This window comes from Glossina fuscipes, unplaced genomic scaffold (assembly GCF_014805625.2).
Source record: "Glossina fuscipes isolate IAEA_lab_2018 unplaced genomic scaffold, Yale_Gfus_2 0, whole genome shotgun sequence".
In the NCBI taxonomy this organism is placed as follows: domain Eukaryota; kingdom Metazoa; phylum Arthropoda; class Insecta; order Diptera; family Glossinidae; genus Glossina; species Glossina fuscipes.
Window position 1 is genome coordinate 30,089,140 of NW_023998414.1, and position 14,447 is coordinate 30,103,586.

At 33.2% G+C, this 14,447-nt stretch overlaps 2 protein-coding genes across 2 annotated transcripts in view; one reads left to right on the plus strand and one right to left on the minus strand.

Annotated features, from left to right (window-relative positions):
- LOC119631622 overlaps window positions 1-14,447 on the plus strand; it is a 46,661-nt gene that overhangs the window by 11,688 nt on the left and 20,526 nt on the right. The window lies entirely within an intron of this gene.
- LOC119631615 overlaps window positions 9,320-14,447 on the minus strand; it is a 13,309-nt gene continuing 8,181 nt past the window's right edge. The window contains exons 3-5 of the mRNA XM_038023996.1: window positions 10,394-10,535; window positions 9,786-10,311; window positions 9,320-9,710 (exon numbers count right to left, since the gene is read on the minus strand). Of these exons, the coding sequence (XP_037879924.1) occupies window positions 9,426-9,710; window positions 9,786-10,311; window positions 10,394-10,535 (953 nt within the window). The 3' untranslated portion in view covers window positions 9,320-9,425. The remainder of the gene's footprint in view (window positions 9,711-9,785; window positions 10,312-10,393; window positions 10,536-14,447) is intronic.

The window sequence follows — 14,447 nt, forward strand, 5'->3', positions numbered from 1 at the left end:
GGGCATATTGACTTGTTGCGGATATATGTAACACTCGGAAGAGCTTTAGATAGACATATCGTTTATTATGCTGATGGATTCTGAAAATGGATTTTTAATCACTTCTCATATAAAACCTTATATTAGAGAAAACAAATATTTTAAAAATCCCTCGATAAAAAATCTCAAGCAATGGTATTCTAAACTGATGTGAGGCATTTGAGTCGGATGGGGGGCATTTTTTTGACAAGAAAAGTCCAATTCACAATATTTCATAGTAAAAATCAGTCCATATTAGTAATGTGATATAGAAATTAATCTTATCGAATTTGGACCATGTAAGTCAATGTTCTTGCCACCACCGCATAGAAAGGTTTTTATGTAAAATAAATCCCTATGTATCAAAACCGTTTAATTTTCGATATTTCATAGCGAAATTTGATATAGAAATTAACTGTAGGATATGTCGATCATCTAACATATTACTCAATACAGTATTCGAAAAATCAGAAATCTGTGCTTCGGTACACGTTGATTTTTGATGAGAAAAAATATGTTCAAAATCGGCGTTGACTTGAACGATGTTATGGCAACGCTTGTCGATCGGGTGATTTGCTAAACATAGTCATATGAATACTGATCATGGCGGCCGCTTTCACCGGAGCAGTTCGGCGTATAACAAAAGTCCACAAACTAGTTCTGGAAGATCGAAAAGGAGGAGACAGTGTCTTTCCTATTTTGCGGAAGCATTGTTCGATGGCGGTATCGTGTTTGCTTACTGTCCATAACTATATGTGCGTGATTCTGTTTAGGCAAACTAAAAACGGATTTTTTCATGCGGTATGTGACAATGAATGAAATATGGGCTCATCAATATACTCGCAAATGAAATCGGCAATTAAACGAGTGGACAACAATCGGCGAAACCAACTGTAGCTTATAAATTAATAATCGTAATGTCATAAAATTTGAACGCCTATCTTTTAAAGCTTGACACTATCCAGCAATCGTATGGGTCTGTCAACAATGTTGCTATGTATATGTCAGACCGAAGACATATTGAGGGATGTAATAGGTTTTTTTTTTTTTTTTTTGATATCACCGCATATAAATAGTAAGTAAGTTCTCTGGCAAAAATCTTTATTTTTTTTTAAATTTTATGATGAAAATTTGTTCCTAGCAGGAATTTGGCGTGAAAATTAACCGTAGGAAGTTTAGATCGTGTACGTCTAATTTTTAGATCCCTCCATTCATAGGGATTCTTGTAAGGAACAAGCTCGCCTATAGCGATAAAATCTGACGTTGCGGCCTCCTCTAATATGAGCGCTTTCATGAAACTTATGCATTTACATGAAAATAATATAAAATAGTTGGTTTACTGCCATGAAAATGAATGAATGAATGCTTGTGTGGGGATTAATAGTAATTTTCAGGTTGATGGTAACCCTGTCAAGATACATATAGAATGTTAAAAACGTTGGTAGGCTTGCAAAATGCTGACAGACCTAAAATCAATTAATAAACGCTTGCAGAGAAAGTTCGAGTTTCTTACTAAAAGTAAATTGCAGCCAATTACGTCTTCGTTTCGGAATATTTTTACATATTTTATTGTAAGATGGGGGGATATTCTCATTTTGTTTTTTCCCAAAATGTTTGTAATACCGAAAAGCAAACTTGAATGAACCTATAAATTATATATGTTCTTGATCAGCGAGAAATTTTGAATTGTTTTAGCCATGTCCGTCCGTCCGTCTTTGTGGTGTTTGTTGTTGGCACTCTCTTGGTTGGAAAAAATGAAGATAACTGCGAATTTGACAGAAACATTGGAAGTTTTTGCACGCTGGTTGATCTTGAAAGTGGGCTAAATTGGTGAGAGCAGAAGCCAGCAATGAACGTCACTCCATTTTTCTTAACAAAAGTTTGTGGGTTTTGTGCCCTTTACTCAGAAATTAGAAAACTTAAAATGCGGAAATTTTCCACATTATTTTACGAAACCCTTTACTCTTTACGTGCAAAAATGGAAAAAATCGGCCATGCTCACACATACTTACAAATGATTAAATTTAATTATTGAGGTGACTTTTCTGAGGTTTTATGCTTATTTGTCATAAGGGAAACAAGATAAAATGTTTAAAACTATTTTGTACAAGGTATCTTATCTGCTTAAAAATGGGTTAATTTTAAAGTGAATATGGTAGACACCGCCGCACCCTGGTGGATTAATTTTTCTCTTAATAATACCAACGATATGGGTATCAAATAAAAGAACTTGATGAGTAGAAGGCGTAAGGCATAGTGGTGGGTATGCGAGATGCGGCTTCCGCCGAATTTAACTTTGTTACTTGTTATTATTGTGAGTGTTGTTGCGTCGGTGTTTTGACAAATAACGATTTAACGATATCGAAATTGTTCTTGGCAAAGTGGAGTAGGGTCTTTGCAGCTCGAATATACTTGTTCTTAATAAAATGCGTTCATCGATATTATGAAATTTTCCATAATTTTGTTGAAATCAAATATCGGAAATATTCACTTTTACTTAATTTGGTCATTGAAACGCCCAGTTATCGAAAATAAGACATAATTGATGAATTCGGGTTATCACCAAAACTGTCATGAAATGTATGCTTTTACATGAAAATAAAGTACATTTTTTTGATGTATTATCAAGAAGATAAATAAATAATTGTATTAGGCTAAGTGGTTTAAGCTTTTGAATGTCGTAGTTGCTTCTTATTGAGGACATATCCTTATAGATATATACCAGTGTGAGATTTTCCTTTATTAACTCTCTAAATTTTTTTTTTTTTTTTTTTTTTTTTTAATATGAGCGGTCACTCAGGGGATGTCTTCCATTCGTCTAATAGGGTGAATAGAGGAAAGAAAAAGTGCCGCCGAAACCTAGGGGATGTATGCTCAATCGATAAGCGTTCACTATAGCTCACTATAGCGGTCACTATAGCTACAATCAAGGAAAACTCTATCGCACTTGCGATTTGAACTTACGACCTTTGAGTTGTTAGTCGAGATTCTTTGCCTATCCAGTCACTCAGGCAAGATACTCACGTATGTTTTTACAAGCTTTCCTATCAATATTAGCAATGGATTGCGAGTTGTAGTTTCCGCACCTTTTCGGACCTCACGCTCACATTCCTTTTTTTCATACTTGCATTTGGTCCATTTTCGTTAAGAATGTACATGTTTTGCTTAATTATTATCTAAATTTTTGTGGCTGCGAGCATATTCCTCTTCTAATCAGCCTCATGTTAATTGTTTTCTATAAAAGAAACTTTCTCCTCCAATGTCTACTAAGCAAATCTTAACAAATTGAATATGAATAAAAAGTTAATTAATTCAAATAAAGAAAATATTTTCATTAAAATAAAAAGCAACGATAACTGTAAACGTTTATCATATATAAAGAATAAAACTTCTTAAATATATGCATTCAATCAAAATCTTTTTAATTGATAACATTATGCTCATAAAATTTCAAATATATTATAAATAGAATGAAAAGGTAGGTGTAAGAAGTCTTCATAGAGATAAAAATAAATTAACAATTTAATGGATATCATGTTAATGGGATGTTTATGCGAAAGCGTCTTTCATAGACCAAGGTAGGTAATCAAGGGAGAAGAAGTTGACGCGTGACAATGTGTTAAAAGGTTTAATATGAAATTAATGTTAATTGCATTTGATTAAATAGAAATTTAAAAGGAATTAGTTTTTTAATTAAATGTTTTGGTATTTTTTTTGTTTTTTTTTTTTGAAACACATTTTAAAATGATGATATTTTTCGAATAAATTATTTTATGATAGGTGCATATGTGTTCTTATGCATGATATTGCCTTAGGATTTGCTTTAAATTGCCTACAAATAATAGCCAGGAGACGTGAAAGAACGCTTCGATTGCCATACAATAGTATATTAGTGAGTGAATATGATAAAGAATTTTTAAGAATCGCTCGTGAGCGTGTAGTGAAAAGAATTACTAATGCACTTGAAAATCACTGATGAATTATCTATAAATGAGCATTGTCTCTGATTGAGTACGGTACGCCCATATTACTAATAACACCAAATAAGAAATTGAACAAGTGTCCTTTGAAAAGTTTAGGTCACAAAACTTACGGGAGTATGTGCACCACAGATACTATACAGTTGTGCAGGCGGACAGATGGATAGACGGATAGATGGGGTTTTATGAAGCTTCCTTCTGGGCGTTACAAATGTATTGAGAAAAGAATTAAGGAGTGGTCAATTTTTTCCCTACTACAGCATCTTCCATAGAATATGCGTTCAAAATTTTGTACGTTCAGCTGCTTTAGGTGATGAGTAGTAATGATCAAAAAACCAACTTTTTTATTTCTTTTGAAAAACAGAGTTGTCTTCAGTATATGTGGTTCTGGAGAAAGTTTACAACATGCAATACATAGATGGATGGACGAACGGACGGACGGACATGGTTAAACCGATTTAGAATTTGATGCCGATGAAGAATATGTATACTCTGCAAGTGATTACCGATGACCTTTTTTCCGGTCGTTGCAAACCTTTTGACAAAGTGAATATACCCCCCCCCATCCGTCGTTGATGGATATAAGAGTAGATTGCTTACTCTCGTCGTACCTAATCAAGCGTATTTAAGGCGCAACGAATGGCAAGCAAAGAATGCTTTCATCAATAATGTTTATGAGAAGAATATCACAAGGACTCTTGAAAGCAACTAATAATATTTGAAGTGCGAGTATGAAAGACTTTCAAGTATCAAATTAATTTCCATATATATATATATATATATATATTTTTTTTTTTTTTTTTTTTTTTTTTTTGGAAGAACAATTAGCTTACAACAATATGAAAGTGTACATTATTTAAAGTATTGCGGGCCGCTAGTCATTCATTTTCTGAGTAACAAAGTCATTCCTCTTCGTAGAAGTGATTTGTGCTTTAAGGAAATTTAATAATGTTAGTGATCAGTTGTAACAAGCGGAGGAGGAGATAATATCGAATAGACGGGTTCAGACCTGACTATTTTTAACATATTTTCATTAAATTCAATTGATAATGAACTATCCGTTACAATTCTCTATAAAGATGTTTCACGACTTGTGTTAAATTCCTTACCCATCATTATAGAGGTTATATTGGATATGCCAAATATATGCGAAGCTTACAAAAATCTGCATCGGAGATCCCCCAGCGTGCAAGAAAGCAATGTTCCGTTGTCCGTCTGTCTGTTCAACTCATCGGTGTCACGATTACAAGTTGTTGCCAATAGGTTTAAAAATATAATTTGAAAGATAGATAATATACGTTATGTATGCAACGATACACGATTCATATATCGACTGGAGGGGTCTGCATTCTACTTATCTATCACACGGACACAAGTTCATGTGACGAATATTAAAACATTTCAAATAAGCTGAATATAACTTCCTTATTTTTACCGGGTGCTCTCCTCGTCACGGTTTCTGAAATTTGTTTTGATTCTTGGAATCGTATTAAAGAATAAGACCACTGCAACAGTCTTAAAAAACTGTATTTTCAAACCCCTTTTCATGACGAAAGGAGTGTTAAGATAATAATATTCGAAAAGTTTATCTATAATTATTAAAAAACATAAGAATAGCAACACTGAGGGCATTCGCGTGAGACACTTTCAATTGGCTGTGTGTGGCTCATGCAAAGCCGAATCGCAAGTTTTACATTGTCCCTGTTCCAACTGAAGAACTTCGTTCCATACTTTTAATTTCCTGGCAAGCGTTGATAGCTTTCGAATCATACTTGATTTTATATCTATCCAAAGGTCGTGTCATTAAAGGTACATTGATATATTTTAGTTGAGAGCATAGAGTAGAACAAAGGAGAAGCGCCTTATATTTTGCCAAGGGTTTCTGCGAGGGTTATAACTGCCTCTGGCATCACCTGAAAATCGTGATTACCTCTGATAACGGTTTACAGCGAAGGAACGATTGACACGTCCCACACCACATCCTATGTGAATGCACCGCTATCCGCAGAATCAGCCATCAGATGTTTGGCAAGCATATCATAATGCCAGACACAGTAAGGTGCTCCGAACCAAAGAATGTGGTGGGATTTACAAGTCGTCTGTCCATCCATCCACGTTGTAAAACCGGTTCGCGCCGCGTTGGAATTACTCAACTGCCGCTTGTCGCACAACAAATACTCAGACAACTTTGGAAAATGTGTAGCTAGCGCTCTCATACTATTTCACTTAATATTTACCTCATCACTTTAGAAAACAAATTCTTTATAATTGTGAGGTTCTTAATCGATTTAGTTATTTTCTAAGACATGGCTGTTATAGAAATTATTCACGAATGCTGCAAAATTGTGTGGACGTCGATACGTAAATATATCTTTGAGGTTAAGCTCGTCGGACAAGTCGGGAAAACCGTTGTGATTCCGGTAAAAGCTTACATAACAACTAAAGGTAGTGGAAATATTTTTAAGGAAGAATTTCTGATTTCTCATTTATCGACAATATCATTAAGTCCTTCTCAAGTTCTTATAATGCCCCTGGTGCAGTCAGAATTCAGAGAAAACTCAAATATCTCTTATTAATGCCTGTTAAACTAATTAGAATACTTTATAGTTTCTTTCATTTGAGTTATCTCAATTTTCTAAACATTTCTACTTAATGTAATATGTTCGTAATGTAAAGTATAAGCAAAAGTTTGCTGCTTTACTTACTTACTTACTGACTTACTATACAGAAGAGTCTCTTTAAAGGATGCATTTTCTTTTATATATACATTTATATACTTAGCATTGTTCTCGTACACTTTTCGACAATCTACTCACGACATTATTATTGAAATTAAATTTACTAAATGAATTCTTTTAAGAGCAAATCATTTATTAAAATGTTTCAAGGCAGTAACTAAAAGAAAATTTCAAGGTTAAACATTATATTTTCTTAATAAAAGAAAATTGAATGTATTTTCATACAAATATTCGTATTATATACATACGTATATCTTATATTATTCAAAACTCAAGCTAAGTCATTCGAACTCAAATTGAAAAAAACCCATGCAGGCGTATACTGCTTTTAATATATATATGGTATTTTTGTATGTCAAATTTTGCCCTATTCTCGCATCCTATTAAATTCCATTTAAAGGGAAATGAAAGATTTTCTTTCAATATGCACAAACATACAAAAATTCAATTGTCGATATTTAGTTGCTTTCGTGTCATTATCCTTCTTTTTGGCTTAGAGTGTATAGTGGGCTTGAATGAATTGTTTTCAACGCAAAATGAATTCAAACTGATTCATTGCAGGAACACTTCTTAAAGAAGGATATGGTTTTTTTTTTTTTTTTTTTTTTTAATGTAACGTAGTTGTCTATATCTCCCCTGCCTGTCTATAGAAAACTATTAACTGCATTAATATTTGAAAGTACCGCTTTAGCCGAATTGGAGGCATATGTGACCGATGTACGTGCTCTTGCTGAGCCGGCTCGGAGGGCTTCTAAATTTATGGGCCACTGACATTCCGACTCACACTCAGACTGTTACAACTACAAGAACAACACCGAAGTGAAAAATAGAAAATTACGTATATATGTATGTGAACCTGATAGAGCATCAATTCATCGTGTAATTCGACAGCGTTTTACTGTTTACACTTACGGCCAGTAAAAAGTCTTGAAATTGTATTTTCCTTTCTACAAATCTATAGAAAATATCCTCGAAAGAGAATTAGAACTATGAAAAAGGATAAGGTTCCCTTTCTCTACAGGTCGATGGCCGTAAGAAATAACTTTTAATCTACTGTGATGAGTCTATTTGTCGTAAAATTTTAAGAGAAACTAATATGAATTTAATTATGAATCATTCATCTCGTTGATCTGATCTACTAACTAATCAAACTTACCTGCACTGTGTTTACCAAAAGTCATTCTTCAGTCATATGTTCCCAACTCTAGTGTTATAACAGTTGATCATATTAGTCAACAAGTTGCAGTTACTAGTATAGGGTCAAATCGAACCAAATTTGTGCCCACTCGAAGAACTTCGAAGTAAAGGTCCGTTTCTTTATACACGTCGTCACCAAGGAGTAAGAATATAAAGGATACCCCAAAGACGCTATGAAGTTTTATGGAGTCTTGATAGAGGATTAAACTGTGAATCCATGCAACCATGTCTGTCTGTGGTAGATACTGGTCTTGTCTCAAAAATTAGGGCTCACGTTAAAGACGAACTTAAGCAAAATCATTAGAGATTCGTTCAAGAAGATTAGTCTTGAATATAGGCTAATTTGGCCAAAGAACACGCCCACAATGCAACATGAACTGAGAAAATTTTTTTGAAAAGCAAAAAGTTTCCCTTGTTACCTGTAAGCTACAACAGATGCAAAGGTAAAAACTTTTATTTTGAAAATAGAAAATATCAACCGCGCCCACTCCCTATTATAGAGAATGAAAATTTAGTTCTTTTAATTTTTTTTTTTTTTTTTTTTTTTTTTTTTTTTGGGATAAGCAATTGGTGTAAAAGATTCGGTTATCACCACAGACAATTTTTTTTTTTTTCTAAATTTTGTCAACTTAAATCCTGAAGAGAGGAATACCCTATAGCGGTCACAAAGTGGCCAGGATGATTGCCAAACAGACACATATAAAAATCTTCAAATAATAAGAAAGCATATCTCACTACAGTACAGCAAATGATTTTTGAAGCTACTAAAAGTGGCAAATTTTTTGGACCCATTCACTGCATAACTTCGACATTTGATACCAAATGATCTCTCTTATAAAGAACCTAACGCGTTACCAACGGTATCTGATGTACAAAGAGAGTTTAAGTTTATGCTCAATGCATTATAAAAAAAAAACAACAACAACAATAAATTATGTTTGTGTTAAATTCATTATAACTTTTGTTACATTCATTCAGAGTAAACTCTAAAGTATTTAACACAGAATTGCAATTTAAGAGACCACTGTTGGTGGCTGTGTAATCTTCATGAAATATGTAGAGCATAAAGCAAACGTTCAAGAATTTACATTTAGAGCAAGAGCTTTATTTTTTATATTATGTGGAAATTCAAATGTGCACGATGTAATAACATTAAGTAAACAGTGAAATTATATTACATATGCAGAAATATTATTAGATCGTTAAGGCGACAGCATTTTAAGAAAAAAGATATATGCGTTAAAGAAATATTGAAAATAAAGATGGTTTTTAAACGTTTTATTCTTAGTTCAAAAAAAAAAAAATTGTATTTTAAAGAAATAAATAAATAAATAAATAAATAAATAAGTAAATATATTCAAAAATAAATTAACTAATTATAAATACGAATAAATAATTTCTCTAAAAGTTATATAAGCGATTATACTTTGTATAATCCGAGTTAAGAAAAACTTTTCAACAATTTCGCGAACAGGCGTCAGGCGTCAGGCGTTTAACCACTTCGAAATTTCAATTTACGCCGACGCCGACTATTCTTGCCCATTGTTATGGCACGCGTTATAGTATCCACGACCGTGTAAGCATCTTTGCCATTACTTTCAATGTAACATGCTGGCAATATGAAACCATATCGTCCGGTATCGCCCATTTCAATGGTATACGCATATTTAATTTCCGCTATACCCTTAGCCCAATCATCAGAGCCGCCAGCAGCTGGATATAAAGTATTCGCCGAGGCGCCTACAGTGTACTTGACACCCGAACTTTTAGCTATACTCTAAATGGCGATAACGATATATAATATTTTTAATAATGCTGAAGCTATTTTCAATATAAAAAATTATCATTTTACCGTTCCGGCTTGACGAGCAACCAAATCTAAATCGGCCATATCCGAAGTGTCCAAATAATCATAGCCCCATGGATACAATATATACTGGCCATAGCAATGAAACGATAGATAGGCTTTAAATGTTTCTTTTGGAAAGCTACTAATAAATTTCGATATATAAAAGGCTTCGGGTTCAGAGAAGGCTTTAGTTCCGCGATAAGTTTGCGAGCATGGATTAGCCGAGGTGCCTCGACCACCCCATTTATAGCCGAAATTACGATTTAAATCGACGCCAGGACATTGCCGACCATGCGAACGCATATTTTTGCGCCATAAACGATCCGTTGTATGCGAATATTCATAACCGTCCGGATTGGCTACCGCATGTATATACCAATTCATTTGACGCATATATGCCGGCAAATCATCCCAACCTTCGACAATTTGATTAGCTATATAGGTAACGGCAGCCGGGCTTATCCATTCGCGAGCATGCATACCACCATCTATCCATATGCTAGGATTACTCGCTTGGCCATTTGATATCCTTTGCGGGGAGGGGGAAATATGTTAAATACTTGAAAAAATTGCTGTTTAAACGTGATCCTTAAAGGGGAGAAATAACTTACTTTAAAATCTTTAAAGGTCGCTTCTGTAAAGAGTAACCAATGATTTCAACGGAGCAAATGTCAGGATAGGTTTTAGCCAAATAATCAAAGAAATCATGAATATCTGCTAAACGATGATAAGCTTGCCAAGTAAGCCGATGACCTGTAGGGAGCAAGGAATATTATATAATATTAAATCATGACTTTCTTATTAAAAAGAAAAAATTGCAAAAAAATAAAAAAATAAAAAGAAAAAAGAAACAATTTCTCGATAAAGCTTAAAAATCAAATTGAAAGAGAAATCTGTTTGATTACTTGTTGTTTGTTAATTGAAGACTGATTTCTGCTTTATATAATAACTCTTTTAGAAATACACTTTCAAAATACATTACTTTCTCTTCTCTCCTTTCTCTAAAGCTAAAGATACTAAAAATATGTAGCGCGCCTATAAGTTTTCGTTTTCTTTTCTCCTATTGATTAACAACTAGGCAAACTTATTGATCTAACAATAACTAAAAAAATATATAACAAAAATACCAAAAAAAAAAAAAAAAAAAAATTCATAAAAAAAGTTCAACTTATTATAAACGATTATTACGTATTTGATTATTTGAATTTAAATGCAATTACACTTAAAACGTGCTTGCAGTTCCTACGCATTTACATATGCTACGCAGTAAATGCTCTCGCATAAGAGAGATAACAGTGCTTTTCATTTAACGGTATCTTCTTTTAAGTTCGCTCAGAGTCAGTAGATCACTTTCGAATCAAAATAACATTTTAATTGTCAATTTAATCCTAATCGGAACATTGAGGAGGAAGAGGTTAAACACATCTCTCTCTCTCTCTCTCTCTCGCTTTCTATCTTCCCTTTTGATCTTCATCTTAAGGATAGCGAGTCGGTTCAAGCATACAATTCAAAATAAGACTGATGATGAAACGAAACATTAAGTTCATTTTTCTGCATAATAATTGCTTTCAATTCAACTACTGTGTGCTCTGCGGTTGTCAGCCAAAATGTCATCTCGGTTGGTAGTTTGCCAAAAGAGAAATATAATAATAACAACTAAGAGAATTATATTCAGTCTTGGCCGAATCTTCAATACCCACCAGTACCGTGATTCTAAGAAAAATTGGAAAAAAAAGAACCAAAAAAAAGGGCGTGGCTGAGAATAATAATGTAAATTTATATGGTGTATATGCTGCATGTACTCGATGAGTAAAAAGCAGAAAACATAGAAAGCAAACGTGCTTGCAGTCTTACAGTCTTTCGTTGCATAGAAGTGGAGTCGTTGCATGCGTGTTCTTCGAAAACTTTAGATCCTTTTCAAAGTTTTTTTGCAAATTTGTGAGCCGATATCTTCATTTTTGCGGTCGCTGCTGAAGTTTTCTTCTGGGGGTTGCGAACTTTTTGACAAAATTGAATATGACGCTCATCTTTTGGTGATTGATATAAATATATATATATATAGATTTATTTTAACCTTTTTAAGATATTTTAACTTGAACACTGTGAAATGCTTTTATTCGACTAAAATTTTGTAGAGAAATGTCGCGTATACTGCATACGAAATATTACGCACTTAAGCAAAGTATACAGTGCAGTTAGTCGAATGCTACAACAGCGAATCTTGACATTGAAAATTGCATTGATGGACAGCTAAATGACAGTTTAAGTGAACACGACTGTTGTTGTTTCAAATTCTAATTTTTTTTTTTTTTTTTTCTCGCACAGTTTTTATAGACAGTTTAATATTTGCTTGGCACAACCCGAAAATGTGTAAAACACAAATCGCATAATAAATAAATTGATTAGCGTAAGGTGCGAACGTAATCGACTTATGTTTGTTTGTTTGATATGAGACGCATGAAAGTCGAACATCGCATCTCGCAATGGTAGAAGAAGTCAAAGTCAAAAAATTCACTGTGAGCGCAAAAAGACGAAATATTTCTTTTGCAAGAAATTACAAAAGTATGCAAACGTTTTTAGTAAATCTTTCACATACGATGTCTTTCGTAAATTGTTTAATAAATGTATAACTCATTCGTATTGCAAAATTTGTTGCCATTGCCTTCAAAGCAAACCTTAGCACTTGTAGAAGAGCCGGTCTAGTTATACATACATTTTTTTGTAGGTAGTTTAAGGTGGGCGTAATTTCGCCCCATATTTTAATAGCTTCAGCTAATACTTTGCTGCCTTTTTCGAAATTATAATTTTACGAAGGCAATCGGACAGTGGCACGTTAACCGCTCGCATGATCATATCGTCTGCAAAACTTTTATTTGAAAACTTTCGAATAATGATACGATAATGCACCCAAAACATTAGTCAATACTTTCGGAGCGGACTCAAGTGATATATATTTAGTCTCTCTCCAGTTAACCTTTTAAGACTTACACGTGCTCTTTGTAGCCGCCTTATTATTATTATTCCTAAGCTTGTATTTTTAGCATACACGGTATGCCGCAAATCTCCTGCAACGTTGCGCTACAAGAAACTGTACTTGGAAGATAAACTGGAGCCAAAGTTTTTGTTCGATTTATTTTTGAAAGTACTGAGTAATCGAGTCCCTCTACATCTCGTGCACTAATTTAACATGGAAGGAAATGAACAGCATATTTGACATTAGTTGCTCTCTCTTCAAGAAAAACTAGTCTCTTTTTCTATTTGCTAAGTCAGTAACTAAGAGTTTCATATTTATTTGCTGATCGCGAATTCCACCCTTAAAGTATCCAGATTTGTAATTATTAAGTAGATGCTTGCATGTATTTTGATCAGCGACAACTATCGGCGCCAATGATAAGGTAATGTCTTTTTCCAGTGAAAAAAAATGATCAAAATACATTACATATATATGCATACCATGTCATTCAATAAGTTCGTAGGATGACTATTAACAATTCCATATGATTAATGGTCGCAATTTTGAGAAATTTCATCTCAAGTACTGGTACTATCTAAAAATTATATAAAATTCGTCAGTATATGTTAGCCTACGAACTTGTTGATCAAAAGTGTTGCACTCTCGCGATGCGTAAAATTTGCGAATTATTATTCATCGCCAGAAATGCCTTCTAAAGTTAAGATACTAATTGATCATTTCAAACTATTTTTTAATTTTCGATTTTCGTTTAAATATTTTCTCGAGCCACGTGGATATGATTTCTCCTTCATTTAATCCAATTATGATGATCCATTTTCTACAGCCCCAAAATGAGTCGAAATGTTTTTCTCATTTTACTTGATAGGTTGTTATATAAAAAGCTTTTTCCCTGTTTTTTTTTTTTTTTTTTTTCTGCTTATGTGAATAATGCACACTTTTGAAAAAGGAGGGAATAAGAAGAAGAAAAAGCAACACTTATTGCACACACATTGCATGTCAAATTGTTATTTAATACTAATAATGATGATGATGATGATGATGATAATGATGATTTTTTATCATTTTATATGACTTTGCTTAAACTTTGGGGGCAAAATTTATTTTGGCATTGATTGGCAGCATGATAGGTGTTACCTTATTGACACTTGCCAAACGATTGTCAAGTATGGGCTGATAAGGGTTAACAAAAAAAAAATTAAAAAATATGTTAAGAATTTCTTTCTTTCTTCTATTTTAACAATTTTTAGTTTGACTTGTTCTTGGTTAGATGTTTGCTTTTATTATTTAACTGAAAGCCCAAAAAATTTTGGCTAAATTTTGGTTTAAACAATTTTGATAGGGGGAAAAATTTCACTATCGTTTGCAAGGCAGAGTTTATAGAGCACATTAAACCACTTCACTTAACCTAAAATCCTATATAAAATAGAATTTATTTGCATTTTTCATTTCACAATATAAAAATATTAAATTTCTTTATCGTCCGTCCGTCCGTCCGTCCGTCCGTCCGTCCGTCTATCCATTCTTCTATCTAAAGCGTATGGTGTTGACATAAATTGTCTAGAAATTCAATAAAACTTTTCTTTTCTCACTTCAAATTTTTTGAAAGAAAAAAGAAAAACGTTCTCTAGCTTACTACAAAAACTTTATCCTTCAGTTTATTATACAAAAAAAAAAAAAAAAAAAAAAAAAAA